The sequence below is a fragment of the Esox lucius genome, chromosome 7, assembly GCF_011004845.1.
Source record: "Esox lucius isolate fEsoLuc1 chromosome 7, fEsoLuc1.pri, whole genome shotgun sequence".
Taxonomy (NCBI): Eukaryota; Metazoa; Chordata; class Actinopteri; order Esociformes; family Esocidae; genus Esox; species Esox lucius.
The window spans coordinates 21,436,745-21,464,270 of NC_047575.1; the positions used below are offsets into that span (position 1 = coordinate 21,436,745).

General features: G+C 41.3%; 1 protein-coding gene across 2 annotated transcripts; it reads right to left on the bottom strand.

Annotated features, from left to right (window-relative positions):
* Positions 1 to 7,282: 7,282 nt before the first annotated feature.
* Positions 7,283 to 24,612, bottom strand: pof1b (POF1B actin binding protein). Of its 2 annotated transcripts, none has more exons than XM_010893480.2 (13): positions 24,081 to 24,612; positions 20,707 to 20,793; positions 14,595 to 14,839; positions 12,516 to 12,549; positions 12,254 to 12,334; positions 11,987 to 12,079; positions 11,753 to 11,866; positions 11,520 to 11,672; positions 11,307 to 11,426; positions 11,062 to 11,190; positions 10,679 to 10,752; positions 10,438 to 10,555; positions 7,283 to 8,436 (listed from the first exon to the last, which is right to left on the bottom strand). In XM_010893480.2, the coding sequence occupies exons 1-13, from the start codon at positions 24,417 to 24,419 to the stop codon at positions 8,431 to 8,433; spliced, it is 1,593 nt and encodes a 530-aa protein (XP_010891782.2). In that variant the 5' UTR covers positions 24,420 to 24,612; the 3' UTR covers positions 7,283 to 8,430. The 2 variants fall into 2 exon arrangements, with proteins under 2 accessions (XP_010891782.2, XP_010891781.2); XM_010893479.2 differs by having other exon boundaries at positions 7,283 to 8,559.
* Between the last annotated feature and the right edge of the window lie 2,914 nt (positions 24,613 to 27,526).

Consider the following 27,526-nt stretch of genomic DNA (forward strand, 5'->3'; position numbering starts at 1 on the left):
TCTATAAGGTAGGGCCTCTAGGCTACCTGTCTCCAGTGTTTTCGTAATTAAATGTAACATTTTATAGATAATAACAAAAATTACTGTTTGTAGCATTGAAAATGGAAGAGGACAGTGATAGCCATATGTTAATTTATAAAAAATATATAAATTTGAAATATTTATTCAAGAAGAGAGAGATGGTAACCTAGAGGCCCTTACAATACTTCTAAAGAGAGAGAGAGACAGACAGAGAGAAAATGCATCTACTGTTGGAGAGCCACAGCAATTATGCTAAGCTCTTCCAAGACAAATAAAGGTAAAGCTCTTCCAAGGTAAATCACAAAAGCTGCCCCTGAACCCTACTGAATAAGACAGGTTTGTGTCATCAATGACATGAGACCTAGCGTAGAACCCCTTATCATATCCGTTTTTAAATATATATTCTTGTAGTTGTCAATATTTCGTGATTATTATGAAATACAAATGTTAACTAGCATGTCATTAATTAGCCTTTCTGAAATGTCGGAAATCTATTTTCAGCTAGTTGGTTAGCAACGTGGCTAATAATACGAGCCCCTATCGGCCAGTCCTCGATTATCGGCTACCTTGCTATTTTGTTCAATAACGTTTTATTTTCTTGTTATTTGTGTTACAAATAAGTCTTCTATCAAGTGTTTACTACTAGAACGTTTTAGGTAACTTTCATGCCTTCTGATGAAGAAAAAAATGTATTACATCGGATCACTCTTATGACATGATGTCTGATCTTTCACGATGTGGAAATTCCATACACGAAAAAAATTTTTATCTAAAAAAGTATTTAACTTCCATACGTCTCTATAGAAAATGGTGGTGGGCTAGCTGAGATTGTACATTTAATAGCAAAACGTATCGTTGTTTTACAGTGCATTTAAATGTTGAACTTGAGAGTTTTTAGTTCTCCAACCGCTAGAACTGCAGATAATAGGTGGTGGTCTATAACTGAGCGATGTTAGCTGTTGTTTACCGTAACAACAACCAGAAAAGCTTAATAAAATCCATTGACTTACACATTTTTAGGGGTTAAACATAATCTTTTTAAACTTGAGGAATATCTATTCGGGGCTGTTCATATTTGACTAGCTAACAACAATGAGGTTGGAAATGGGTAGTGTGAAATACGCAACTTATTTCTCGGGCTAAACTAGGCTAGATACAATATGTTACCGCTTTATATAAATGTATTATGAAACAAATGCCTAAATGTAAAATATGTTATTTCAATCCTGACTTCATTGACTAATAGCAGGCACAGGTCATTGAATTACACAACGTTGGGATATTGGTTTCTATCACTATTATGGATTCATGGCGGTGAAGAGTGATGCTTTTGCATTTCCTCAAGATAATAAAAAAAAAAAAAAACGATTAAACCTGTCTTTCTCCATAAAATGAAATCATTGGTCCTGTGTCCTCCTAGTCAGTCATTGTTTCTGTATCTTCTGAGTCTGTCATTGGTTCTGTGTCCTCCCACCAATAGACGCCAACCCTCTTTCTAAACAATTTAAGACAAATATATTTGCTCTGTTTGCTTTAATGTTTGCTCTAAGTTGCTTCTTTTGGCTAACTTCTGTACTTCCTGTCTTATTCAGGAAAGCCATGTAAGCAACATTCTTTAATGATGATGAACTGTCAATGTTAATATTGATCATGTATAAAATTTTTGCTGTCAAATGTATAATTCAGGCCCTTCAGTTCAGCCAGTCTGCCCCGGCCTCCTGTCTTACTCAGCAGGTTCTGTGTGACTGACTATTCCATATACTGCGTAGACAGTATACATACAGTATATACCTCCACACAGCTCCAATCATCTATATATATTATTTACATCCACACAGCTTCAGTCATCTCCATATATTATATACCTCCACGCAGCTCCAGTCATCTCCATATATTATATAAATCCACAAAGCTCCAGTTATCTCCATATATTATATACCTCCACACAGCTCCAGTCATCTCCATATATTATATACCTCAACGCAGCTCCAGTCATATCCATATATTATATACCTCCACACAGCTCTAGTCATCTCCATAAAGTATATACTGTACCTCCACAGCTCCAGTCATCTCCTTAAAGTAAATACCTCCACACAGCTCCAGTCATCTCCATAAAGTATATACTGTACCTCCACAGCTCGTCATCTCCTTAAAGTAAATACCTCCACACAACTCCAGTCATCTCCATAAAGTATATACTGTACCTCCACAGCTCCAGTCATCTCCTTAAAGTAAATACCTCCACATCTCTAGTCATCTCCATGAAGAATAAACCAATTAGCCATAACATTCTGACCACCTGCCTAATATTGTGTAGGTCCCCCTTTTGCCGCCAAAACAGCCCTGAACCGTCAAGGCATGGACTCCACTAGACCTCTGAAGCTGTGCTGTGGTATCTGGCACCAAGATGTTGGCAGCATATGCTTTAAGTCCTGTAAGTTGCGAGTTGGGTCCTCCATGGATCAGAGTTCTTTGTCCAGCGCATCCCACAGATGCACAATTGGATTGAGATCTGGGGAATTTGTTTGCAGAGGGGTCAACAAGGCCTATAGTGAATAGAATACCATCCCCACTGTGAAGCATGGTGGTGGCTCACTGATGTTTTGGGGGTGTGTGAGCTCTAAAGGCACGGGGAATCTTGTGAAAATTGATGGCAAGAAGATTGCAGCATGTTATTAGAAAATACTGGCAGACAATTTGCATTCTTCTGCATGAAAACTACGCTTGGGACGCTCTTGGACTTTCCAGAACGACAATGACCCTAAGCACAAGGCCAAATTGACCCTCCAGTGGTTACAGCAGAAAAAGGTGAAGTTTCTGGAGTGGCTATCACAGTCTCCTGACCTTAATATCATCGAGCCACTCTGGGGAGATCTCAAACTTGCGGTTCATGCAAGATGACCAAAGTCTTTGCATGACCTGGAGGCATTTTGGCAAGATGAATGGACAGCTATACCACCTGCAAGAATACGTGGCCTCATTGACAACTATTACAAAAGACTGAATTCTGTCATTGATGCTAAAGGGACCAATCCACAGTATTAAGAACTAAGGGTATGCAGACTTTGAAAACAGGGGTCAGTTCATTTTTTTCTTTGTTGCCATCTTTTGTTTTATGATTTTGCCATTCTGTTATGACCTACAGTTGAATGTGAATCCCATAAGAAATAAAAGACATGTGTTTTGCCTGCTGACACATTTTCTTTGCAAATGGTACATACATTACCAATGGTATGCAAACGTTTGAGCACAACAGTACCTTCGCTCAGCTCCATTCATCTCCATATTTTATATACCTTCACACAGCTGCAGTCATCTCCGTATAGTATAGAACACACAGCTCCAGTCATCTCCACATGGTATATTCTGCCACACAATTCTATACAGTATACTATACATACATGCAGCTTCATACAATATACACCGATCAGCCATAACATGATGACCACCTGCCTCATATTGTGTGGGTCCCCCTTTTACCGCCAAAATAGCCCTGACCCATCAAGGCATAGACTCCATTAGACCTCTGAAGGTGTGCTGTGGTATCTGGCACCAAGGTGTTCGCAGCAAATCCTTTAAGTCCTGTAAGTTGCGAGGTGGGGCCTCCATGGATCGGAGCTGTTTGTCCAGCATCCCATGCTTGATTGGATTGAGATCTGGAGAATTTGGAGGCCAAGTCAACACCTTGAACTCGTGTTCCTCAAACCATTCTGGAACCATTTTTGCTTTGTGGCAGGGCACATTATCCTGCTGAAAGAGGCCAATGCCATCAGGGAATACTGTTGCCATGAAAGGGTAGGTGGTACGTGTGGACCCAGGTGTGGCATATCAAGATACAGTGAAACTGCACATTTCAGAGTGGCCTTTTATTGTGGCCAGCCTAAGGCACACCTGTGCAATAATCATGCTGTCTAATCATCATCTTGATATACCACACCTGTGAGGTGAATGGATTATCTCGGCAAAGAAGTGCTCACTAAAACAGATTTAGACAGATTTGTGAACAATGTTTGAGAGAAATAGGCCTTTTATGTACATAGAGAAAGTCTTAAATCTTTGAGTTCAGCTCATGATAAATGGGGGCAAAAACAAAAGTGTTGCGTTTATAATTTTGTTCAGTGTACATAACCTACTCTGGCTGTTTCATTCACTTGTACTATAGAATCTACTCTGACTGTTTTATTCATTGGCGCTATCGGGCCTAATTTGGTTGGGATTCATTCCAAACATTTGCTCCCAACCTTATGTACTCTTCCTTCAAGGAAAGTGAATGGAGGCATAAGTAAAGAAACAACTTTCTGGAATGAAACGCAGCCATCTTAAAGCGCCACTCAACCAATCCTTTACCACACTAAGTTACATAAACAGGACATCTGTATCTAATCAGAATTATTACTGAATTCCCCTTCTTAACCCCAACTCAACTCCCAGTGCCCCCATTGTCCTGATTAAGCAATACCTCTCCCCATCATCACCGCTTCTTAACTCTTCTACACTCCTTACAGCTCCTCCTTAGTCCTCCTTATGTCTGAGGCAATCTCTTCACCCTTCTCTCTTCCCCGCCCCATAATTTTTCCGCGTTCCATTAATTGACCAGGGCTTGTTGATTGGCTCCGGCCGCCCCCTGAAATAGCAGGGTTGGCAACTAGCCAAACACACATTTCCTGTCTGTCTGAGAGGCTGCAGGCCGCCGCTGGGGCTCAGATGCATTTCCTGACTGACTAGGTATAAAACTTTTATTAATGGCCAGGAGTGCATCAGTGGCTAAGGCCTTCATGCCTGTGTGAGAGATGGGGGTGCAGTGATGGATGATATACAGTATTCAGTAAGATTGAGGACCAGAAAGGTGAACTGACACAATGACTGGAACAAATGTTACGAGGACATTCACTGCACACACGTTATTGAGTCATTCCCTCCAAACTGTCCCTTGACCAGCTTCTGTTATGCATTACAGCAAACACAATATTTTTTGTTTCACCATATTAGCATATCAAGTTTTCTTCATGTTTTGACTTGTCAGTAAATGATTGTAGTTGCTTCACATTTGGTTTTGGTTTCATTCTGAGGGGGACTGGTCAGGACAACCGGTGGTTCAAATCCAGGTCAAGGCATACTGACAACACCCGGGGGTCCCGCAGAGGGCGGTGCAAAACGTCCCAGCACCGCCTAGAGTGAATTGGTAAGATGACAGATATAGCTGCCTTGTCAAGCCACACTGTAGCAACTCCTTGTGGCTGACTCAGATGCCTGCAAGCTCAATTGTGGTTGTTGGCCAAAATAATGTGCTCCCCCTTAAATGTGTATATACCAGCAAATACCTCACTACTGGATGAGAGGTAGACTTTCCCAAACCAGCTGAATAATTGTTACTGTGATGAGGTAAGGCCAAGTTTGTAAATTACACATCATGAACAGTGGAGGGGATTGTATACTTATGCTGAATAATAATCTGCTTGTGCTTGATGACCTGTCTGGTTTGGTCATAGTGTGATGGAAAGTAAAATGTGACGGTGGGTGACCAGTGAGATGATCGATGGAAAAGAAAGATGTTATGGAAATGTAAAGAGAGAGAGAGACAGACAGACAGACCATAATTATATCATATGAAGGAAAGATGAGCCTAGTTATCTCTTCTATTATAACAGAAAGGGCCATGGACTCAAGATGACAGAGGGAAAAAGAAACGTGACATGGCAGCTGTCGAACAAGGCCATTCTCCCAGGTCAAAGGTCAAACAGACAGCCATGAAGGTGATGTGGGAGAGGGGTCACTTCACTGATCCTCATTACAGAATGATAGGGGCTAATAGATCCTGGGTTTAAGGGTTACTGTGTTATTTCTGTGTTGTTCATTTTGTTTATTTGGCTCCACTGACCCACTGCAGGGGTCCAAGTTAGAGGGGAAACAGTGGAATCGGAGGTCAACAGGGGCCAGCAACAGAGCTGCCACTCACTCATTCCCAAATCAGAGCAAGAACAGAGAGATGGTTTGTTTTGGGTAATGGACGGAGGGAGGGAAGAAATAATGAAAACAAATGATAATGTACAATGGAGAAACTAACAGATATTTTAGTTATATTATACAACGACAACTTACTTTGGGAAACCCCCTGTGAGTTCAGAGACAAAATGCACTAGTACTGTATAGATACACACCCAATCACTCACTCGTACACACTCTACACGTGTCCACAAGCATTCTCTGATACAGAGAGGGCGAGTGAGACAGCGAAGGAGAGGGAGAGAAAGCGAGAGAGCCTGTAAACCCAATATCCTCTATGGTCCCAGGGGCTGGGTGCACAGGCAGGGCAGGAAGAGAGCGACTGCATTATCCACATCAAGCTCTGAATTATCAGCCATAATCAATGCTTCCCCATTATCCCCTGCTCTCTCTTTCTCTCACACACCACTGCCCCTCCCTCCCTCCATCCTTACACTCATCCTTTCACTCATCCTTTAGAGAGTTACAGCAGGCAAGTTTAAATGGAGGGAGAGAGGAATGGCTCATGTGGGAAACATACTTGAACAGAGCCGGGTAATGACTGTCATCAGGAAATAATATACAGATATCAGCTGACCAGGTACTGCAGGCAGTCAACTACACGTTATCCAGGCCCATTCATAAAGGATGCCTATATTTATGAATGAGACAGGGCTGTCGTTAAAGAGCGAGAGCGCCCCCCCCGATACACACACACCTCCTCCTGAAGGGAGCAGCGGAGGACCGACGAGAGACCAGCACCACTTCTCATCAGTAATTTATGAGGTATGGAGAAAACGGGCAATGGAATCGATTCAGTCAGGAAAACGTGTCACACAAGTCAGCCGGCACACGTCAACTTAGGTGTTCACGTGGACGTTCGTTGTTACAGAAGAGTGGAAGGGAACGCTCCCACGTTACTAACACGGATGACGGTGTGCCTGAGCCAAGCCCTGCAGAGACTTCATGACCTCATTCACTCATATCGGAGCAGAGGGAGGCGCTCCCTATCACTCCCTCAGGCAAAACTGTAGGCCACTGGCCCCTTCTGTTGGCAAAAGGAGGAAACTGCACCCTTACTGCACCCTGCCGGACTAGGATATAGTCGCCTGTAGGCCTGGTTTTTATTTTTTATTTATTATTAATAAAAGTAATAATAAATAATAAATGAACTACTGTGTTTTTGTTCATTTTAATTACAGTTCTTCAAATGCCTAACTGGGAAAGATAAGGCTTTACATGAAAAAGTACAAGAAAGAGAAATTAGCATAGCCAGTTTTGACAGGAAACCCAAGTGTTTATTGGTCAACAACACATCAGCTGACACCGGGGATCAGTCTGATCACAATATCAGATTTCATACTGACTATTTAATCGTCAGGTTACTCAGTCTGATGTTCGGTGGTCTCACTTGCATGTGGGTGCGAACCCACACACCGCCCCTGCCGCCACCTGTTTTGGTTCTGTGTTTTTTCAATAGGGTGTTGATATTATTCGTAGTGTTGTGCACATGATCGTGTGATGGCAGTGAGTTACCCCAGAGGACCAGAACCTAACGCCAAGACATGCAAAGTATTGTTGTGCTTGTCTCCAATAACTGGTTAAACTAATACATGGCATTTTTTGTCCAAACTTTAGATTAAAATCCAAAGGAAAAACAGAGTACTCCATACAGTGTTTATTGTGCTCTGAAAAAAATAGAAATTCATCCACTATTTGTTATAACCCACAGAACATGCCACAGTCCTCTTTCTTACACCCACCTAAAAACCCTCCCCAAACCCCAAGTCCAGCATTTCATCCAATAACCCCCAATTCAAAAAAAGATCCTAACCACATAAACATAAACATGCCCATGCACTTCTTAAGTAATAAATATAAAACAAAACGCATCGGAAACATTACCCAACTATGAACCATTAGCTCGTCGCAAAAGAAAAGCAAAAGACGAAACCGAGGCAGACATTCTATAAACATCTTCCAAAGCCAATTGTACCACATAATCTCTGTAATTAGGGCATGATTAAAGCTCATTAGCACTTATTTAAATGCACAGTAACCATACAATTACCGGGAGGCCTCTGGAGCTTTCTCAAAGGCTTGCAGGGCAGTGGTGGCTCCGTGTAGAAAAGACATATTAGCTAGCTGCATACTAATACCTCACCTCTGGGCTTTAGCATAGGCTCAAACTATAATATTTGGCCATTTCTCTTTCCAGGTGCCCCCATTCCAACCAAAGGAATGACTCCCATGCAAGTAAATCCCATTTAGTCCAAACCACCTAATACATCGGTGTGAAACCATTACCACCACCACCACCCTGGGAGCTTTGAGGAGAGGGGAGGGCAGCATGCGGACGGATGGAGGGACAAATAAAAGAACAGAGGGAGGGAGGGAGGGGGAACGTCAGGGTCTTCTTATCCTTCATTCCTGTGCGGAGCAGAGAGAAGCAGTGTCTTTTAAGGGTTGTAATGTGTCGGAGAGAACCAGAGTCTTTTAGGAGTTGCAATACGTTGGAGAGAAGCAGTGTCTTTAAGGGCTTGTAATGATTTCCTGTTTCAAGATGAACAAAACATGGAAATGACTGTTATTGCATGAAGGACTAATCCATCAGCTGTAGTAATAGATGACCCATGTTGGTTTCTAGGCTGGTTTTTTTTGCCCCAAGATTGCTGAGACTAACAGTCCCAGGATAAGCCTGTGCTGTCAACTTACATTCCAAATGTACTCACAGACCCAAACTTGACTCTTATAAACAAGGATGCCTATCCGATTATACATCTGTAACCTCAATGTGGAATTTATTTTAGTCTGGAGAACATACTCATTTATTTTACTACTAACAGACAGAGGCAGTATTTAACATTGCCTCTTCATGCCAACAGCACCAGACCCTCCAAGACCAGCGGAATCATGTTGTTTCCATCAATCCCTAGTCACAGGTTCTCCTCTAGTCACATGGTGGTCCTTGGCCCAGCTTCAGACTGGCAGCAACAAGTCTAGTGATGTTGCCAGGTTCATCACTCTCCCTCTAGCGGCCCCATGGAAGTTCACACAGGGATAACACTATTTGGCCATACCAGAGTACAAAGACACAGAACCGTTTCTAATTACTAACCATAATAACCTTCTAAACACGCTGATCCCTAACCTAACCATACCACAGACACTCAACCTGATCCCTAACTTAACCTTACCACAGACACTCAACCTGATCCCTAACCTAACCTCACCACAGACACTCAACCTGATCCCTAACCTAACCTTACTACAGACACTCAACCTGATCCCTAACCTAACCTTACCACAGACACTCAACCTGATCCCTAACCTAACCTTACAACAAATACTCAACCTGATCCCTAACCTAACCTTACTACAGACACTCAACCTGATCCCTAACTTAACCTTACCACAGACACTCAACCTGATCCCTAACCTAACCTCACCACAGACACTCAACCTGATCCCTAACCTAACCTTACTACAGACACTCAACCTGATCCCTAACCTAACCTTACCACAGACACTCAACCTGATCCCTAACCTAACCTTACAACAAATACTCAACCTGATCCCTAACCTAACCTTACTACAGACACTCAACCTGATCCCTAACCTAACCTTACTACAGACACTCAACCTGATCCCTAACCTAACCTTACCACAGACACTCAACCTGATCCCTAACCTAACCTTACCACAGACACTCAACCTAATCCCTAACCTAACCTTACCACAGACACTCAACCTGATCCCTAACCTAACCTTACCACAGACACTCAACCTGATCCCTAACCTAACAACAAATACTCAACCTGATCCCTAACGTAACCTGACCACAAATACTCAACCTGATCCCTAACCTAACCTTACCACAGACACTAAACCTGATCCCTAACCTAACCTTACAACAAATACTCAACCTGATCCCTAACCTAACCTTACCACAGAAACTCAACCTGATCCCTAACCTAACCTTACCACAGAAACTCAACCTGATCCCTAACCTAACCTTACCACAGAAACTCAACCTGATCCCTAACCTAACCTTACCACAGAAACTCAACCTGATCCCTAACCTAACCTTACCACAGACACTCAACCTGATCCCTAACCTAACCTTACCACAGACACTCAACCTGATCCCTAACCTAACAACAAATACTCAACCTGATCCCTAACGTAACCTGACCACAAATACTCAACCTGATCCCTAACCTAACCTTACCACAGACACTAAACCTGATCCCTAACCTAACCTTACAACAAATACTCAACCTGATCCCTAACCTAACCTTACCACAGAAACTCAACCTGATCCCTAACCTAACCTTACCACAGAAACTCAACGACTGAATTCTACCTAAGTTCTGACGGTTTAGACATGCAGTTGCTTGTCCTTTTGACTTCTTCCATGCTCTGCTCTACCTGTTTGATCATCTCCCCTGTCCGGCTCTTGATCACGATGGTCTTGGTGTCCTTGACAGGTGATGTGGATTGGTAGTCATCCGTCAGGAGGCCCAGCAGGGGGTATTGGTTCCTGTACCTATACATGACATACACTGTTTGGTTAATCAGCACCTTTACACCAGGACTAAAAACCACACAAAGCATCCTAATGACATCCCACATATCTCCCAGTCTTATGGGGTTTAAGACGGTGGCTTACTTTTTAGTGATAGTGGTTGTAGTGACGTTCTTAGCACTATCGCTCTTCCTTTCTTGCTGCAGCTTCCTTAACTCCTGGGGTTGAAGGGGTCAGAGGTCAAAGGAAGGAGAACACAGAGGAAGGAGGAGAAAGCAACATAGCTAAATGTGTACCAGTGTGTCTAGTTAACACAATCCTAAGGTAAAATGAAAATACCCTCCAAAGCCACATAACCACAAGCCCTGTGAGAGAATGCAGGCACACCTGTCCGACCAAACCAAAATAATTTACTGATCATTAGCACAACTGAATCCCCAGACACGGGAAGCAGGCCGCCTGTTTAATCCAAAACGGGCAGGTTGGTTTGCTTCTATCCAGTTACACTAGTAGTTATGATCCCTGACCTCTTCCTGACGTCTGATGACGACCTCCCGTTGCTCCAGTGTTGACAGCAGCTGCGAGATGCGTAGCTGCAGACTCTGGTCACCTGACTTCTCCGTGGTGTACTCGGTGGTGATCCGGGTCAGCTGGGTCTAGACGGACAGCACAAGCATTAGCCACCAGTCAGTCATTCTGCCTCCCAAGCACAGGCAGTACTACCACAGTACCTCCCCATCCCGTTATCCACGCAGCCGTGTATGCCTCTTACCTGAAGACTCTGCAGTTCCTTGTCCTTCTCCTGGCGCAGGGCGGCTAGCTGCTCAGAGTACTGATGAGACAGCTCCTCGGTCTTCATCTGAATGGTGCTACTGCTGCACTGGCCGGCCAGCTAACACGGAGACAGGAGTTAGTTGAGGAGGTCTGGCGGCGAGGAGTAGTGAGACGGGTCATAGCGAGATGGAGGATAGGAGCATTGGGGTACCTTCTGTTTGAGCATCTCGTTTTCTTTCTCCAGGGCTCGATAGTTGCCTTCCAGTTCTTTAATGCGGAAATCCCTGCCTGAGTCTGTGCTGTGGCTTCTTAGAAGCTGATTCTCCAGGGTCAGCTGGCTGGAGCTGCTCTCCTTGAGTGATTTCTACACACAGAAGGATGAACAATAGTTACTCAATACCCACATTCTGTCAAAGACACACACACACACACACACACACACACCTGAAGCTGTCGGTTGTTCTCTCGTACAGCCTCTAGGAGGCGGTCATACTGCTCCACCTGATCAGTCTTGAAGCTCAGATTTCTCTCCAGGGTCTCCTTATCACTCTCCAGACGCTTGGAGAACAGAGATACTTTAAGACATTGTTAGGCTTTATAAGGGCAGCTTGTATATCTCAGTGAGTGGATAAGGGCAAACAAGGAGATTTTCTACACAGCACTGTTCCCAGGTCTTACCCTCAGGTCATCTGACATGTGGATCAGCTCCTCCCTCAGACTGCTGAAGGTAGTCAGGAGGAGACGCATGGACTTGTCCGCTGTCATACGGGTCTGGGAGAAGGGCAGAGAGAGAGAGAGAGAGAGAGCATGGAAAGAGAAAAGGGAGAAAGGGCAGGGTAGAGAAAAGAAAAGAGGAAAAGGTGATGAAAAACAGGAAAGAGAAAAAAAGGTAAGGGAATTTAAGCAGTGTGAAACAGCCAATAGGAGTAGCTGAACAGGTCTTACCTGAAGCAGGTAGCGGATCTGTTGTTTGGTCAGTTCAGATACTCCTTTCGGGATCAGGGCCTCTATGTTCTCTCTCTCCATCTGGGAAAATACACATACTTTAGTTTCATGTTTAAATGGTTCCTCTGTAATTTGAAAGAGCTTACTGCACCTTCTTAAAAGAAAAAAGTTCTGGGCATAGTCTACTAGTATAAGCCTATTAATATTATTAGACTAACAGTTGCTGTTTATGATGTAATGTAAAAAAAAAAAAATGCTTCACCTTGTAGTCGTTGCTGGAGTCCAAGAGGTGTTTCCTGGGAGATACAAAGGTAAACACACCATTACAATGTATAACACACATTTAGAATGAATAAATCACGTGTGTATCCAGGTTTTAAAGATCTACACAGGTTCACATGGGGACAGCAGCAGAGGGTTAGGGTTGTTCAGTGAATCACAGTTTCTATGAGTACAGTGTCAATCATAGGCTAGTGCCTCATTACAGAATTAACAGTGATGAATAACAGCACAGGGTGTATTAAAAAGGGAAATATGCAGGTGATTTAGTGTTATATACATAAACTGTCTGGTGTAAGTGTCACTGTATTACATACTGCTTTTTACTGTATATATGATATCACTATTCTACATGATCAAGGTATCAAGAAGAATAACTACACTATCAGGCAACTGTATGAAACACATCAGCCTCTGCATCTGGAAAGCAGCTTGTTGTCCAGTCAAAACATTGCAACAAAGCAGCTTGTTGTCCAGTCAAAACATTACAACAAAGCAAGGCGTTGAAGTGATGTTTATCTTCATATACTTATCAGCGGAATTCTTCAGTATCTGGATGTTATTTGTTAATGTAAACTACCGTTCAAAAGTTTGGGGTCACTTAGAAATGTCCTTGTTTTCCATGAATCATACAAGAAATTAGTTTGAATTGGAAATATAGCTAAATTAATAGTAAATAGAGTCCTTAACAAGGTTATAAAATGATTTTTAATTGAAATAATAACTGTGTCCTTCAAACCTTGCTTTCTTCAAAGAATCTTCCATTTGCAGCAATTACAGCCTAGCAGACCTTTGGCATTCTAGCTGTCAATTTGTTGAGGTCATCTGCAGAGATTTCACCCCATGCTTCCTGAAGCATCTCCCACAAGTTTGATTGGCTTGATGGGCACTTATGTACCATACGGTCAAGCTGCTCCCACAACAGCTGAATAGGGTTGAGATCCAGTGACTGTGCTGGCCACTCCATTATAGACAGAATACCAGCTGACTGCTTCTTCCCTAAATAATTCTGGCATAGTTTGGAGCTGTGCTTTGGGTCATTGTCCAGTTGTAGGACGAAAATTGGCTCCAATCAAGTGCCGTCAACAGGGTATGGAGCAATAGCTTTCCTTCTTCAAGATCTGCTTTACCCTGTATAAATCTTCCACTTCACCACCACCAAAGTACAAAAAGAACATCACATTGGATCCACCATGATTGAAAGTTGGCTTCAAGCACTGCTCCAGCATCTTATCCTTTGGTCTGTGTCTCTCAAATGTTATTCTTTCTGATCAAAATACCTCAAAATTAGATTCTCCTGAACATTATTCCAATCTTCCTCTGTCCAGTGTCAGTGTTCTTTTGCCCATCTTAATCTTTTCTTTTTATTGTGTAGTCTGCAATATGGCTTTTTCTCTGCAACTCTGCCTAGCACACCAGCATCCTGGAGTCGTCTCTTCACTGTCTCAAACGTTGAGACTGCTGTTTTGTGGGAACTAAATGAAGCTGCCAGTTGAAGACCTGTGAGACATTGGTTTCTCAAACTAGACACTAATGTATTTGCCCTGTTGCTCAGTTGTGCACCGGGGCCTTCCATTCCTCTGTCTACTCTGGTTGGAGACAGTTTGCACTGTTCTGTGGAGGGAGTAGTACACAGCGTTTTACGAGATCTTTTGTATCTTGGCAATTTTTCGCATGAAATAGCCTTAATTTCTCAGAACAAGAATAGACTGATGAGTTTCAGAATCCCTTTAAATTGTTTATTAAACCTTATTAACAAGGTATATGGACAGAAAATCTGAAGTACTTCAGAAGTAAAATCTGAAGTACAAAAAGGTTGCGGTAGTCTGTCCAGATCACTAGGATATAGTCGGTCCGGATCACTAGGTTCTAGTTGGTCCAGATCACTAGGATCAGGTCTGTCCGGATCAGTATGATCTAGTCTGTCTAGATCAGTAGGATTTAAAGTACACTTCTCCTTTGATTTCAGTCTTGCTTAATTATATGTTTTTAGGGGAAACTAAGCAAACTATTAGTACAAGGCTGCACTATAAGGCTAAATACTGAGATAAACAAAACAAACCTTCCCCGTATCTTGGCTACGTGTTCTGAGATACAGGTGTAGATGTCACAGTTCTTCCGGTAAACTTCCGCCAACAACTCTCCAAAGAAACGCGTGTCCATCTTCACCAAAGGCTCGACTTCCCTGACCTCACTTTTTATTTTCACCTGAGAGACTTTCTCGATCACCCTTTCAACCTCCTTCTCTTCCACAATGTTCACCATCTCCTCTTCAACCTCTTCCACCTCTTCCACCTCTTCTGTCTCCTGGGGGAAAATAAAGGTTAAACACAACAATAAAGGTTAAATATACACAACAATCAGTCACATGGAAAAGATTGTTTAAGCCCTATTCACACAGGAATTGATTTACTTTGGAATGTTGGGGAATATAATTATTATCCCAACACTTCCGGTTTTCTTTGCAAAGGTCTATTCGGTTCGGGTTCGTTAAACTAACTGCCTCCTGGAATAATTCTTTGGGATAGATGAATATCAGCTTTTTGAGATTTTTTTCAAATTAAGAACCATGAACTACACTACTCAAAATAAAGGGAATGTGTAATCATCGCAGTATAACACCAAGTCAATGAAACTTCAGAGATATCAATCCAGTTAAGAAGCATAAACAATTGTGAACCAATGTCACCTGTTCGGTGACCTGGAGAAAAAAAAGGTGACCTGGAGACGCAACAGCAAGACAACCCCCAAAAAGGGAATGGTTTTGCAGGTGGTGGCCAGAGAAAAATAGCTCTCTCCTTATCCTTCCTGAATGATTCTTTCCTAGTATAGCATTTTGCTAGTGTCCAACTGGTAGCTTGATGAGGTACCTGCAGTCCATTCAGTTTGCACAGGTAGTCCAGCACCTCCAAGATGGCACATCCATACGTGCCATCGCAGGAAGGTTTGCTGTGTCTCCCAGTACAGTCTCAAGAGCATGGAGGAGATACCAGCAGACGGGCCATTACACAAGGAGAGCTGGACAGGGGCGTAGAAGGTCATCAACCTAGCAGCAGGACCAGTATTTGCTCCTTTGTGTGAGGAGGAACAGGATGAGCATTGCCAGAGCCCTACAAAATGACCTCCTGCGGGCTACTGGTGTGCATGTTTCTGACCAAAATGTGGTATGAAGGCCTGATGTCTTCTAGTGGGACCAGTACTCACAGCTGTGATGGAAATGATCCAGTAACCCCTTTATACATTTATAGAATTAAGAATACATCAGTTCAAGAAATTCAACGACACAGCCCAACACTGTGCAGCTCGATTGGCATTCGCCAGAGAACACCAAAATTGGCAGGTCCGCCATTGTCGTCCCGTTCTCGTTACAGATGAGAGCAGGTTCACACTGAGCACTTGTAACAGATGTGAAATAATGATATAGTATACATTTAATATTTCCTTCATGGAGACCCGATGTGTGATTTAAGTGTTCCCTTAATTTTTTTGAGCAGTGTAGATCCACAAATGTAACACATAAATATATATTAATCTATGAGAAAACATACAGATGTGCGTAGCTAATGTCGTACCTAATGAGAATCTTTAGATCGCCTTTTTGGTTTTCTAAAATGATGATGTTGTGTTTTGTGCAAACAGTACTGTTGGTTTCACACGTCTTTCGTCTGATCAACCACGTGGCCAAGAATTTCTGAACAAGCACCCGTGGTTTCTGCATCCCAAGCCATAAAGTTAACCACCCCTTGCGTAATACTGACTCACTGTTAACCCTAGCAGTTTGTGTGCGCTCTTCACATCGATGACTTGACAAACACCAATAACTCATATGCAGTGTTCACTAAAACACAGAAGAGGGTTTGGAATGGGATGGTGGGGCGGTTCTAGTCTAAATCATTTACATGTTTTGAGTAAATTAAGTTTTATTATGTGGCTGCTACATCTCCTGGCATTTCCTGATCAGTGGTTCAGACTGAGAGGAGTATGGGAGACAGGTAGAAAGGGAGGAGAGAGAAGAGATAGACGGGTTAGAGATCCTGTCTGATCTCTTCCTCTACAACACAGCTGGTGTGGTCAGATGCACTGCAGCCAGTCAAGACAGATTCCCAGGGGAGGAAACTGATAACAAGCTGTAGCACTGCAGGTTAGGTGGATTAAACATATTAACAACTTGACAGGTTTTACAACGATGTCAAAAGTTCAGCACACTGTAATTACTGTATCGTCTGTCAGCCTTCAACTCACTCTCCATTTCGTCTCTCTCACACTCCGAAATGTCACAGACTAACAATGTCATTACGATACGACGTGATGAGTGACATGGAGGAGTGTCTCTTTGAAGTGAAGTGGACAGAAAGTTGTCCATGTCAGCCTTGCTGTGTTGAGTGTAATCACCCCATGGAGTGAGGGAAGCTGTCAGGGTATGCAGGCTGGGTGTGCCTGGTGAGGAAGAATTCCAGGGATTTCTTCCAGTGAATTGGAGGTGGTAGATAAAGGGCTGCTGTGATTGGCTCAGATTGACTGGCTCTCATGTGGCTGCCACTAAACCGGTTTGGAAAGTAGAAAAGAGCAACACCTCATGCTAGATGCAACAGGCTCTGTAAACAGTTACTGCTGCTGCCCCAGCATTTCACAGAGTCAAACAGATCCGCCCACCCTAGCTACAACACTTTATGAAGAGAACTGAACTGAGCAAACATAACTAGGCTGTAATGTGATGCACAATGGTGTAGATGGATATGTTTTTAGAGACAAAAAAGGTAAATGTTACCAGACCATATGGTCATCTTTATAGAAGACATACGTAATTCTAGTATTATGACATTTGCTTGCAAAATATGCAGATATTTGGCAAATGAAAAACTGATTATGTTAATCATAATACAATATAACTACAATGATGTGGAAAAGTCCCTTTTTGGTGGCCTTGGAAAATATCCTCCTAAAAAAGCTTATAACACAAATTATAGCACAAACAGTAGGTTATGGACACTTGGAAGATTAGTCCAAATGAGGACTAAAAAGATCCTAATCTAATCAAACCATGACAAAACAGAGAAACTCTTCCTTCTGGGCAAGGCTTTTCTGCTCTAAGACCTTCCTATCACAGTAAACAACTCCAGTGTCCCCCGCCCAGAGTACAAAGAACCAAGGCCTGACCCTTGGTTCTTTAATAACACCTTGCCGTTATCTTCAAAGCAATGACTCACTCCTCCATAGAACATGACCACTTCTCACACAGAATGAAGCGCATGTCATAATCCAGGGAGTTGTTATATCCTGCCTGATCTACTATGACTCTGTTGGCAGTGCTTTCTGTTGCGCCATCAGATCACTACAACTTACCCACAACAATGCAGCTGGCCTGTTGTTCAACTTTTCAAAATATCCCGGGTCAAATTGTTCTTTCATACACTCCAGTGGCTTCCTGTCAATGATTGCATCTACTACAAAATGAGCCTAAAAAGCAATGAGTGGATTTGCCTTGGTCGATCCTTCAAGCTTTGCTTATATTTTTGCTTATATCCAAAGCTGAGCACTACAGCACCTCTGATCTCTTGGACATCCTTCCTCAAGCTAGTAAAACACTAAGGGGAACCTACTTAACACGGATGAAGAGTCCAAAACCATCTGAAAATGTTTAAAAGAGTGTCTTAAGACATTATCCCCCCCCCAAAATTAAACTAAGAAGAAAGTGTCCATTAGCCCTCAAAATGGCTGAAACCACCTGTTAAATGACTCAAATGTAGATGTAAACAATTTGATCCATACTCAAACACCCTCAAACAAATCCATTGTAATAAAATCTGAGAAAGTAGTCCCTTCTAACCATGTGTAATTTAACACATGAAGGCTAATACATAGCTTTGGCACCACGTGGTGCGACTCCTTGTTTTAGACTGTATTGTTGTATCCAGAGGCACTGTGTGTCCATGTGACTTCTGACGTAGCACGGTCTGGTGCACGAATTAGGTCATCCCTGTTCCAGTGAAACAGTAAACCTAGAGTGTTGTGACCTTTTCCGTGTGCAGTAGGATGACGAAGTGGCAGCTTCTTAACAGTCTGACCATGTGACACTGGACAAACTTCAAAGTAATGTGAAGGGACACGATAAACAACAAAAAAACATATTTATGGCATTCGTTAGTCACAAACACCGACAGTCAGACAGAAAACACAAACTGAAATTAGTAGCACACCATTTTCCTGCATACAGGCCTGTAACCACTCATTTGTGAGTATTCAAATAACTGACCTGTAATCGCCCAGTGGTCCCAGCTTTATCATCAAGGCACCAGGGTGCCAATAAAATGCCAAGCCTAGTCATTATTCCTAGGCTGGATGCAGCCCAATGGATATTAGTTTTTAGAGTGGGAAGATACACAGGAGACTTAGAGAAGCTGTCTAGATTGGAATTAAATGGTATGATGTATATATGCAAAAACCACGTTTGACATTGAAACATTCTTCGGTCTACTGTATATAAGCAAGCCCCTAAAAAGAGGTGCATAATTAACAAATCTCTCAGACCTTTAGCATGTTTTGATGTTATAACCCTGAAGTTAGGAAGGTTATCTAAAGCGAGATGGTGATAAAACATGTCAGTCGTTCCAGATAGTGATTTTATCAAACGGTTGGCTGTTTTTTGTTAACTAACTACTCTACCTGGTAGTCAGATCAAACTGTTTCAGCTAAACCAAGCATCTTTAGCAGAAACAGATCCAGGTAACAAAAAGTGGACCAAATTAAAGTTTTTTAATTACACGACTTGGTGTGCTACTGCAGGCTCTATACACTCTGTCACTTTCTATTGAACAATGAATCAAATTAACAGGGTTGTGTAACCCGAACCGAATGAGCAAAAACAGTCTTGCATACTATGTGCCAGTCCATCTGGCAAGCATAAATGATGCAGTAATTATGTGTTTAATTAGGCCTACAGTTGCATAAGTCAGGGCTAAACAATGCAAATTTGGATAAAGCAATGTCAACTCTGTTATTTTAGTTTTTTGACATTCATTTTTTGCATTCATCTTTTTATTTAGCCTACACCTACACATTAGGAGGTGGCATGCACCTTTAGAAAAATACAACTTTGCAGTCCAACATTACACCGGAGAGGAAAAATGCCCCAGAGTACGACAGAGCGCATATCCAAACAACCACACTATTAAACCAAGGAACACTAGGCTTTCTGTGAGAACGTTCTGGAAAAGCACTAGGCAGGGTTGGGCTACATAAAATATCGCAATCTTCGAAACATCGCCAGAGCTTGGTTATCCATTATATAAAAAATATATATAGAGAGTTTCAGGGTTTTAAAAAAATATATCAAATACAGTTTGTAATAAAGGAATATGAAAGTATTCAGGGGTCTGAAATGTATATATACACATTTCCGACTGATTTCACATACAGTACATTTTGACAATTCATTGTTTATAACAGTAACAATCTTAGGCCGGTATCTATAACTTTCACTGATTAAATTTACTATAAACTCGAGAAGCAACTGACCATAACAACTCTGTCGAATGATGGTCCTCAAAGCCTTTTTTTCAGAGAATTGCTGGTCCCTGAAACACAAGACTTTGGGAACTACTGCCCAATCCTACTTTATACTTGTGTCTGTCTCTGCATTATTTACTTTGAACTTGCATGGCTGCATAAGAGCTTGTTTTCATTATGCTACATTTTCCAAGACATTGAAGAAGACATCAATGACTCATGGGCTAAGTTGAGAGAATGTTATCTACTCGTTTGGTTTGACATACTACTTTAAATCCAAATAACTTTTTAGGAAGAAACTTTCACAGAAGAAATGTAGAGTTACTACTCTACAAGGAAATACCCTTGAATGATAAAAAAAATTGCACGTTTTGACCAGGCACATTTGACCAAAGACGATTTTCCTGCATTACAGAGCATTTTAAGAGGGTCTGGATAAAACAAACAAAAAATGTGTTAACTGAATTAACAGTTGACTCATTGTCTAGCAAGATTGATTTAGTCAGGGGTGGCCCTAGAGGGTGCCCTGAGCAGGTGTTGTTGTTAATGTAATTAAATCTTTGCATTTGCACTACACCGATTTGTACACATATGCAAGGGGTATGTCAGTGTATCTGAGTAGTAGGCAAAAAAGGCAATGGGCAGGTATAGTATGTACAGTATCTCACCTCCACCTCCTGCTGGACACTGGGCGCAGGGCTCTTGATGGAGCTGGAAGTGTGGCTAAAGACAGAAGGCGTCATCCCATTGACATTCTGAAGAAAAGAAGACAGGTAGTTCAGTACTTAGTCATCAGTTACATGTAGGTGTGGTAGAAATCTATACTTAAGTGAAAGTAGTATAAAAATAAAAAGTATCCCTCTACTCAAATTAGAGTTAAAAAAATAATCTGGTCTGACGAAAATGGATTTTGAATTTGAAAAAGTACATTTTACATCCTATATTTAACTTGATTTCAACTCCCTCAAGATCTTCCATAACCCTGTTCCTCTGCATACTCCACTACATTGACAAACCCAATGTGCTGTCATAACTCAAAACTTTTGATGAAATAGAATCTATATTTGAGTTCAGGTAGTTACTAATAATTGTTTCGTAGTGATTGGTCAAACCAGTTAAGTCCAACATGAAAAACCAAGGAACATAACCAGAAGTGTTCAACCCTGCACATGCCTGGTAATTCTGGAACCTAGCTCTTAATTTGACAGCAAGACAGGAGTTTGATTTATTGGAACAATCATTTCAGTAGCGGGTGCAAGAGAAATGTACTACATGACTGGATTACTTTAGACAAATGTATGTTTTGATCTTTGTGTAACAAATAATTAATAACATGAATTAATAAGCCCAAGTACATGCAAGAAAAGGATAAAATTATTCCAAAATATCAAGTAGAGCATGTTGGGAAAATGTACATTGTAAACTTAAAATAATTTAGGTAAACTCAGTGTCACATACATTACCAGTCAAAAGTCTGGACACATTCGCTCATTCAAGGGGGTTTTCTATAGATTTTTTATAAGACAGCAAAATCATGAAATAATACACCCGGTACCATGTAGTGACCAAACAAATGTCAAATAAATCCAAAAACAATAGGTGCCTCCGACTGTCTTGATGACTGCTTTACACACACTTTGCATTCTCTCAAACAGCTTCATGAGGTAGTCTTCGGGAATGCATTTCAATTAACAGGTGTGCCTAGTTAAAAGAATGTGTGGAACTGATTTGCTTTTTAATGCGTACAAGTGGGTATAACGTGGGTGACAAGGTACGGTGGGTATAAAGAAGACCATCATTGTCAAGGTCAGTCAATGCAAAACTTTCAATGCTTTTTTTTTTTTAAGTGTAGTTGCAAAAACCATCATGCATTATGATGAAACTGTCTCTCATTAGGACTGCAGAGGATAAGTTAGCCTCAGAAATCAGCAATTAACTGCACCTCAGATGGCAGCCCAAATAAACACTTTACAGAGTTAAAGTAACAGAAATCTCAACATCAACTGTTCAAAAGAAACTTAATAATAAGGTCTTTGTGGTTGAATTGCTGCCAAGAAAGCAATACTGAAGGACACCCATACAAAGCGACTTGCTGGGGCCAAGAAACATGACAAATGGACATGAGACCGGTGGAGATCTGTCCTTTGGACTGATGAGTCCAAATTGGAGGTTTTTGATTCCAACCACTTCGAGACACAGAGTTGGTGAGAGGATGATCTCAGCATATGTGATTACCACTGTGAAGCATAGAGGAGGAGGTGTGATGGTGCTTTGCTGGTGACACTGTTTATTTAGAATTCAAGGCACACTCAACCAGCATGGCTACCACAGCATTTTGCAGCGATGCACCATCCCATCTGGTTTGTGCTTAATAGGACTATCATATGTTGTTTTTCAACAGGACAATGGCCCAAAACACACATCCAGGTTGTATAAGGACCATTTGACCAAGACTGAGAGTGATGAAAAGCTGCATCAGATGACCTGGTCTCCACAATCACCCAACCCCAACCCAGTTGAAGATTTTGAATGAGGTGGACTGAAGAGTTAAGGACAAGCAGCCAACAAGTGCTCAGCATATGTGCGAACTCCTTCAAGACTGTTGGAAAAGCAGTCCTGGTGACTATGTCTTGAAGCTGGTTGAGAAAATACCAAGCGCGTGCCAAGCTGTCATCAAGGCAAAAGGTGGATATTTTGAAGAATCTAAAATCTAAACATATTTTGATTTGTCTACATGATTCCATATGTGGTATTTCACATTTTTTATGTATTCAATAGTATACTACAATGTGGACAATAGTAAAAATAAAGAAATACCATTGAATGAGAAGGTTTGTCCAAGCTTGACCAAAGTACTATTGGTAAGATCAGAATTCACTATAAAATTACCATCCAGCTTGCCTGTGAAGTAGCAAAGGGAACAGGCCCTCCCTACCTTCAGGCAAAGTTCAAACCACACATTCAACAAAAATTTACTTAAGAACAAGTAATGTGTTACTACCCTGGTTGCATGTTACACCTCATTAAATCATCATTAATTGCATTGACGTGGCACTGATTTTGAAGTTCAAAGAGCTAAATCAACCTAACGTGTAATAAGCAGTTAGTTTAGATTCTTCAAAATATCCTTTTTGCCTTGATGACAGCTTGGCACGCGCTTGGTATTTTCTCAACCAGCTTCAAGACATAGTCACCAGGACTGCTTTTCCAACAGCCTTGAAGGAGTTTGCACATATGCTGAGCACTTGTTGGCTGCTTATCCTTAACTCTTCAGTCAACTTAAATCTTCAACTGGGTTGGGTGATTGTGGAGGCCAGGTCATCTGATGCAGCATTTCGTCACTCTCAGTCTTGTTTAAACGGCCCTTACACAACCTAAGTAGAGATTAATCGATTCTACATTTAGATGAGTAACCAAATAGCTTGCAATTACTACATATTTCAAAATGTATCAGAAAATAATGCCAAAGCTCCAGTCTACCACTCACTCCCAATTGTAAAACATGGGGTCGAGTTAATTTGGCTATCAGCTGCACATAGTTACACCAGGGGGTGATGAAGTGGACGAAGTTGTTTAATTATTTCTTTGTAAAAAAAAAAAAAAAGGTGAGGCAGCAAGTTTGAACTTGACTAGGTGTGGCTCCATAGAAGAAACAGTGGGACACAAGCCAAGACCAGTCCAACATGGAAAATATTTACTCATTCATCTAAGTGTGATTTTCTCAGTTGCAGGGTTATATTGGAATCAATCTTGATCATATACTGTCAAAACACTATCACACAAGCATGTGGCTTTTTCCTGTTGCATTAATAAAGAATCAATGGATGAGGGAAAATCAATACAAATATCATTATAGACCTGTCATGTGGACTTGCATGTTCTCGAAGAGCAAATGTTTTGTCTTATGTACATAGGTACATGGGTACCCTTTAGTAAGTGTAATCAGTTATTCATGTTAAAAAATGAAGAATCCGTTTAAACGTGTACACACATTCAGCCATTAACTTTCACAATCCCCTTCATCATATCATAATAAACTCACCTCCAAAATCTGTTGGTAGGACATACAGGCCTCTGATTCGTCCAAACGACCAGCGCTGACACTCGGGATAGTATGCGTATATACAGGTGACACCATCTGCTGCATAACCTGGGGGGCCTGGTTGACCAGCACGTACTGCATTTGCTGCTGGGGCATAACTTGTTGAACCGGCATCAGGTAGCGGACGGTATCGTAGCCATTCCCGATATACTGTGCAGGAGCAGCAGAAACAATAGTTCTGCTACCGTCGATGTATTGGCCCGGGGATAAAATCGTGGTCGAAGGGTCCGACGAGACGCTGATGGTCCTGTATGTTGTGGAGGTATTCTGAATTGACATGTTGCGTCGAGAATGCGAGAAAAAAAAATCGCCCAGATAGAAACAAGTGTGTGACTTACAAAAAAAATCGAAGATCTACTTGAAGCTGAGTAAATCAACCAAGACCAGTTTCTAAAACGCAGAGGTTTGCCGAGTGAAATAGCACAGAAAGCTACGCAACGAAAGTGTTAGGGGCGGTGATCTCATCAACTTGTTGAACAGTCTACACATAGAGTAAGGTAGAGTTCACTTGTGTTTATCATGAATATCGCCGTTGAGGTGTTCCACCATTTAAAAGGCTCTTAAAAGGGGCAAAACATCCCAAAATCATGTTCCTCTTATATATTGTTAAATAATAAAATGTATGACAAAAGTATATGTTGCGAAAATATTTATGTTTTTGTTATAATAACTTTTAAAATATCTTCTAAAACTCATGTCGAATACAAGACACTGCAACTGTCTATCTGGCTATGTATATGTTTACCTAAATTGCAGTACGTTTTTAGAAAACGCTACATGAAATCTGAGAAAGAAAATATATCAATCTGAAGGCACAGTGTGTAATTTGAGGAAATGTTAACTGAATGCATACTTTATCTCAGCAAAATAGACAAATAGATTTGTACCCACCATTTACTGGCTGACTTATGGTGATCTGGAGTCCAAAGGATGGTTTTCAAAGTGGTCTGAAATATGACTGTGTTATTTAGAATATATAGTTATTATGCGTTGTTACATGGTTTTCTGATTTCACAGATGGACCACTTAGTTAAATCATGGTGGAAAAAGTCATTTTCCCACTGATATAAAAAAAAGGTTTACATCAAATTGATAGGAGTTTCATGACTGTTGTTTCTGGGGATGGATTACTTGTTTAATGTAGTCAACTCGTGGAATTCCATCTTAATTGTGCTTTATTTGCTGATCACCCCTGATGACCAGGTTAGAGTAAAATATACATGAATGATGTTGGACGTCCCGTTGCGATGATTATTTGTCGCTTGAGATTTTTTATATACACAGCAGGTTAGGATAGGTGTAATAGGGCTTTGGGATGAAAAACTGAGCAGATTATGTGCATATATGTCCCAGCTTAGGAGAAATATGTTGCGTGTAGGATAAAGGTTAGGGTTACAGTACGCTAAGCTATAACTGTACAATTGACCACATGACCACTAAAGGAAGCTTTAGGCCCGCTCCATCTAGCCACAAAGATAGAAATGTCAACAAGCTGTGGTAACAAATCATTATCATAACACCTGCATCCAGTTCACAGCTTTAAAATGGTGGTGCCAGCGCACTCACAGGCACTGTAATGGAAGAGCTTCAGGAATGTGTCCTCTATCCCACTTCAAGTGGGAGGCCGGTAGTTATGCACCTTTGGTGTGTTCGACATTGCAGCCCTCCTGGCGAGTTCTGTGAAGCTCAGTTGGTAGAGTGGGCAGAGTCTGTACACCAAATTACAAACTATTTTACTTCGGTTTTTCAGAGATTAGTGCAATCTTAATGGCCATGTCCAAGTGGATCGGATTAAAACGATTGCAGGCACCTGCTGACTCACATACAACTCACATTGTATCATAATGCAAGTCAGATTCCACTGGAACCAGCTCCTGTCTATTCCACTCTTTCGATTATTGGATACAGGTTGTTATTTGAATACATTTGTAAATATTCAATAAGGGGTGTGGGTGTCACTGCATATATTCAATAGATAGAAAGATAGAATAGATATATATATATTCAATAGATAGAAAGTGCTACCAAACCATGGCCCACAGATAGCAGCACAAAGAGTGATGCTATCCGCAAATGCTTTGCTAGCATAACGAAAATGCTTTGCTAGCATTTTGAATATGCATAGTATTGAATTTCAACAAGTATTCCAATTTGAAGTGGGTTACATATACATATATCTCAGTTATATTAGTACATTTGTAACAATTTGTTAAGTTTGGGTGTAAAGTGTCTTAAACAGAACTTAAAAGTTACATCGTAGTTCCCACAGAACGACGATATCACCATGGACAACCAATAAATATCACTAGCTGATGATTTTGGAAGCAGGGTTACACATCACATAATTCAAAGCCACCAGCAGGGGCGCAACTAGAACAACCCTAGAACGGACTACATGCAAGTTAACATGCTAGTTACCAATGAATAACTGCCTTATTTAGTCGTATGTGGTGAAAGAACGCTCCATAATACCAGTGCTGTGACGAATGACGTTAATGTAGGACTAACAGAGACAGAGGGGAGTGTGGCAGAGGCAGGAAGAAAACAGTGATGCACAAATGTACTATGGGTCTGTAATTAACTCTAGAGTAGAAGGGAACACATACGACAATAATCCTAATGATATCTACATGTGGATACATTGAAACTTAACTGTACATTAAAACAAGGATAATCAGACAGACAAAGTTCAGAGTGAGAACAGAGAGGAACAAATAGAACCAAACAAACAGACAGCTACAACAATGAAAAATATACTTTTGAACGAGTCAAGACAGTGACAGCAGACAAATTGCATTGACAGACAGCACAAAACATACGAACAGACATTGTTTTTTGCTGGACCACGTAAGCGGAGACGGCCAAGAAGTGCAAATGTCTCTTACTGATTGAGTTAGCGAGCAAGCAACCGACCCTTGTTAAATAGTGTAGTGGTTTGATATGTGTATTTGCAACCAATAGTTCCCGACTTTGACTATCGTCACAGTCAAAGCACAACCTTCAGTAGCTACGTTATAGTAAGCCTAAAATAAAACTTTATATTGCGACTATTTCTGGTGGACACATCCGTGCATGCCTTTTGGGGTGAAATAAGCTAAATCAAAACCGCTTGGGCAGTAAGAGTAGGGGTTTCCACGATTCACTCCTCTTTTCACTTGACGAAAATTCAGTTATCATCACCTATATTGATAGTGATTGTATCAATGTCATTCACGAATGAAAGAAAAACGAGTAAGCCTATTACTGGCTAATAAGCTGTTAAAACGACCAGTGGCAAAAGATATACATTTCATAGATGCTATTTGTGGTGGAGGAGTTTTCATTAGAAACGTTAGTCAGTTTAACACAATGCTTAATGGTGTCTAGAGAAATATTCCAAATTGTTG

What these genes read in the sequence shown, in the direction of transcription:
- pof1b (XM_010893479.2), bottom strand. Translation starts at nt 24,419, where the DNA reads ATGTCAATTCAGAATACCTCCACAACATACAGGACCATCAGCGTCTCG. An exon ending in GTGTCCAGCAGGAGGTGGAG is followed by an intron (nt 14,840 to 20,706) that starts GTGAGATACTGT and finishes ATTTTCCCCCAG; the next exon opens with GAGACAGAAGAGGTGGAAGA. An exon ending in ACTCCAGCAACGACTACAAG is followed by an intron (nt 12,335 to 12,515) that starts GTGAAGCATTTT and finishes GTATTTTCCCAG; the next exon opens with ATGGAGAGAGAGAACATAGA.